This window comes from Taurulus bubalis, assembly GCF_910589615.1.
Source record: "Taurulus bubalis genome assembly, chromosome: 5".
NCBI lineage: Eukaryota > Metazoa > Chordata > Actinopteri > Perciformes > Cottidae > Taurulus > Taurulus bubalis.
In genome coordinates this window covers 26,691,726-26,696,501 of record NC_136593.1, presented here as the reverse complement: position 1 = coordinate 26,696,501, position 4,776 = coordinate 26,691,726, and the positions used below count along the sequence as shown (strand labels likewise).

Below are 4,776 nucleotides of genomic sequence, written 5' to 3'. Positions count from 1 at the left end.
TGCACAAAGTAAACGTTCCTTGTAGTTGCTTTAATCAAGTAAAGCAAGACGTGGCCATTCGTCCAGTTTAACTTGTTTGTTTTTTCAAAATAAAATGCCCTGTGAAATGTGAAATATCTGCAATACAACTTCTCCAATTGCTGTAAAGCTGCTGTCATGTAAACAACCACATATGACAACCTTTGCTTTCACTATAATGTGAATAATGAATCTTGTAGTAACAATTGCTGCCACTTGCTGTTCGATATTGGTTATGTATATACTCTGCTCACAAAAGCAGCTGTATATATATATATATATATATATATATATATATATATATATATATATATATATATATATATATATATATATATGCTTTTGTGAGCAGAGTGCCACGTTTCATTAGCACAGTTAGACCTCAATGCTGGAAGTCAGGCGCAAGCAGAGGGTTGACTCTGTAGGGATGTCCTGGCGACTGATCTCATTCCCATCCAGTCGCAGCGTCCGGAGGTTGGAGAAGTTGGTCACATCCACAACGCTGCAGAAACTACCCAGAGTGAACTCTAATGGGGCAGATGGGGAGGTGGTAAATAATGTATTTGTGTCTTCCCGAAGTACTCAGCAACATCTCAGCATATACACAATATATCAGTAAGAAATGAAACTGCAGCTACAAGTGGTCCAAATTATGTTTGCCATAATATTAGATGTATTCATGACTAAAAAGGTATTTAAAGTTTTGGTAGAAAAACATTCTTCGTTTTTTTGTTTTTAAAATCTCCTTCATCAGTACTGTGTGTGTGGTTCAATCACATGTGATTAACAGCGGAGTGGAAACATCCGTAAACAACTCCACAACTGTTTTATTTTCAACTGTTGCTCAACCCTTATTGGTGCACAGAAGCATTTTTCTGTGCACCACTGTGAGGAGCACATACCAAAGCTGTTTTGTTCAGAACTCAATTGTTCATAGAAAAAAGCTGATTGATAATTGTTTTCAGGCTTTTTTAAAGACGTGTGTAGGCTACACAAACGTTTAAAAAAGCACTTGAATGCACTTTACCTTTGATCTGGTTGGCTTGCAGATAGAGATGCTGCAGTGTGGTGCTCACTGGAGGGATCCGCTCCAGTTTATTGAAGCTCAGGTCCAGCTCCACCAGCCCAGTCACATTGAAGGTGTTGGCAGGGATTCCCTTGTCTGTCAGCTGATTGTGGGCCATCCTGATGTACTGCAGCTGAGTGAACTGGCCCAGGAAACCCTCTGGTAGAGAATCAATGGAGTTGAACTCCAGGTAGAGCTGGTGCAGATGTTCGGGGAGAGCCTCTGGGACCTGGGATCAGTTTAAAGAAAATATTGTGATAGGATTGCAGATTCACTTCATGAGACATTCACAAACACACAAATACAATTACCTTTGTCAACTTGTTGCCACTGATCTCCAGCAATGTGAGGGATTTGAGTGCCTTCAGTGACATGCCCATGTCTGTGACAGCGTTGTCGTGGAGATACAGAATAGTGAGGTTATCCATTCCCTCCAGGTCTGCAGGTGTTACCTATAGGCAACCGTAGACATAATTCTCAAGTCTCATGTCTGTGACGTATGGTCAAAATATTAAAAGAGAACAGAGATGAATGAATATCAAAACTGTGCAAACATTACCTTTTCAATCTTGTTGTGGTTGATTCTCAGGTCTTGCAGGGTACGAGGCAGGTTTGGAGGAAAGGCAGTCAAATTGTTGTGTTGCAGATATAAACGCTTTAGTCCATTCACCTGTTGAAATGCCTGCAAAATGATTTAGAGAATGAACAACACCAGCATCCACATTGTAGCTCATCAGCGTTAAAAAGTCCAACTAAAATCACATTCAACTATTCATTTTTGCAGTCAGGAACAGTGCCAGTGTTATTTTAAATTCATTGTTAATATTTATTTTGTTATTAAAATGTATAAAAAAAAAAAAATCTGAATCAGGCTTTGACGGCTCAGCCTGCCAGCTGCTGCAAGAAGTAGTTCACATGCAATGGACACTACTGTTTTATTCCATTGTGGAACGTTGAGGGCACTCAGGGTTTAAGAGGTTGCCAGGCTGGAAGCAGGCATCGGCTTTTGGTTGCTGAAACTGAAAATATAGTTTTAAGACACCTTGAACTTTTTAGAAATCAAGATACTGTGCAGTTATACCTCAGCGTATTAATGATACTCTTGCCAGCTCTGCAGCCTTCACCTCTTCATGTGATACTTGTGGTTCTGTGGGACGGGCTCTTTTATTAAGGTGTCTTACACTCTTTGCAGTAGGATTTTCCATCCAGCTCATAGATTCTGGGATACTTCGTCTCCCAAGTCTTCAGACATTTTCTTTTCTTTTTTTTTTGTTGGGGTTTATCTGGTTCTTTGTCCGTTAAATCAGATTTCACATTTGTTTGAAACGTTGACAGGTTTGTCAAACTTTTCATGCCACAGTCAAAAATGTGCTACCCCATTGTCTCTCAAACAGATGTCTGTGAGTAAATTCACCAATGCATGTGCAGCGTGGTCCTGTGCAGCATTGTCTTGTTTGAATTCTGATTATAACAGCAATATTTAAAACATCATTAATACAACTAATATTAAAATTGTATTTATTTTAGTTGTTTTGCTGTTTGCTTTCCCTATTTTTTACATGTACAAATATGGTTACCACTGTGGCAATCAAAGGCCAAGAGTTGGTTGCCAATAACAACCCTGACTGTTGAGCCCTTGCACTATAAGGGAAATCAATTTACACATCCGGACACTCAAATAAAATGGCCTACAGTTAATGTAGTGCACTATAAAGTAATAGGAAGGGATTGTGTACACCACCGGTGATACCCATCTGCTTAATGTTATGCAAACATGTTATTGGCTGTATGGAAACATGTAACTAAATAAAGGTATTACGATGGATTTCACATAAATGTCTCCTGTTTGGTGTCTTGTGTTTGAATTCTTTCTCTTTTTCTTTTTTCTCTTTTTTTCAAGCATTTGGATTTACTTAATAAAAAGGAATAACACACATTTAAATGAATTCAGTTGGACTTTAAACTTAGATCATGTCCTTATGTTACATTACACATGTAGCAATATAATCATAACTTTTCTCTTTGTAACATTAAACTTAATTAGCCACCTGCTAGCCATCTGACAACCATTTAGACCGGCATTAGCGTTTCATGCTCTGAGCCCACATGTGTGGCTGGATCTGACTGAGACCAGATGTAGGTTTACCTTCTTGCCAATGGCGTCAGATGTCAGCTGGTTGTAGTGCATCATGAGCCACACCAGATTGGTTGCATTTACTAGAGCTGAGTCGGACACAGCTGTGATGGCATTGTTTTGGAGGTATAAGTATTTCATGCGGGAGGGGATGGTTGGCATGGCTGTCAGGCCCCGCCCATCACAGTACATGGCGACTGGGAAGGAGGGTGGGCAGTCACACTCCTCTGGACATTCCCCTCCCGTGGTGTCTGCCTGCAGGGAGCCAAATCGTAGGCTCCGCGGGCCGTACAGCCAGGCCAATGGGTCCGGTGCATGGGAGCAGGAGAGTGGCAGCAGGGCAGACAAGAGGAAGCCAATCACCACACGCATGGTCACAGTCGCACAAATGTTCACCGTAGTCTAACAGAGACAAAGACAAAGACACAAAGCAGCACACAATATACATGAATGAATTCTCACTTTGTTATTTGGGCTACATCGACTGTTCATTTTGAAACATATACAGCTCAGAGCAAACTGACTGTTCTTGTGTCGTTTCTCTCTTATAAAATGTGGGCTGAGGTACTGGGTTTGCATAAATAGATGAATGAAATGTTAATTTAGCCATTAAAAAGTCATACAAATGAACTTTTTAAAATCAAATCTTTAAAGAAAAAGATGCTAGATGACCAGCCAAAGGTACTGTGCAGCTTACTGACTGTAACTGACTGCAGAGAGGTACATTCTTGGGGGTCTTAATCCACAGGGAATCCAGAGAGGAAGCATTAAAAAAAGAAACAAACTAGCCATGAATGCCAGCTTTGTTCATGGTTCTCACTGCAGCCCCAAAATTGTTGGAGAATATCCAATAATTACCCTCTGATTAACAAACGAAAAACAACTCAAACTAAAATATGACTTTATCATCAAATGTTTATTCATCTCCTATACGGTTTCGTAGATAAATACCACAGAGCCAGACAGACAGAGAGACACATGTTCACACACATGCATGTAGGCCTACACACACACACACACACACACACACACACACACACACACACACACACACACACACACACACACACACACACCTACCTGATCACAGAGGATCGCCCTCCTCGTCCCCTCTTTCTCACAGTGTGCTCAGGACTGAAGGGGACTACTGACAAACACTTTGTAAAGAAATGTTCCTCCCCTCCCTGTTCTCCGTTATGTTCTGCCCCCCTCTCCACCCCTCTTTCTGTTCCTTTACTGGTTCTTTCCACCCGCCTGCACCCCATTTTGTTTGCTCAGTCATGGCCCAGCACATCCCACACCCCACTATAGCACCTCTTTTTCCACAAATGTGAGCACATTCAGTCGCTTTCATGCTGAACCCCGTTATTTCTTCAATATTTAACATTTGCACCTTTGCAACACCGTCTAGTGTTGTTACTGCACCTGAGTGTGTGTGCATGTGTAATTTGGTTTCACCAGTGTGATGAATTGTTACTGTGCATTATGCGTTTTTTGGTAAATAGTAGTCAATCTATTTCCATGGCAACATGCTTGACAGTGTGAAAGGTGTCTGTAA

The 4,776-nt window shown here is 40.9% G+C and overlaps 1 protein-coding gene across 1 annotated transcript; it reads right to left on the bottom strand.

The window, feature by feature from the left end:
* Positions 1–393: 393 nt before the first annotated feature.
* Positions 394–4,334, bottom strand: fmoda (fibromodulin a; the record flags this gene model as incomplete). The annotated part of the gene is made up of 6 exons (XM_079218965.1): positions 4,299–4,334; positions 3,231–3,620; positions 1,644–1,766; positions 1,396–1,536; positions 1,046–1,313; positions 394–545 (listed from the first exon to the last, which is right to left on the bottom strand). Exons 2-6 carry the CDS (start codon positions 3,588–3,590, stop codon positions 394–396), a joined length of 1,044 nt encoding a protein of 347 aa, XP_079075091.1. The 5' UTR covers positions 3,591–3,620; positions 4,299–4,334.
* Positions 4,335–4,776: the final 442 nt, after the last annotated feature.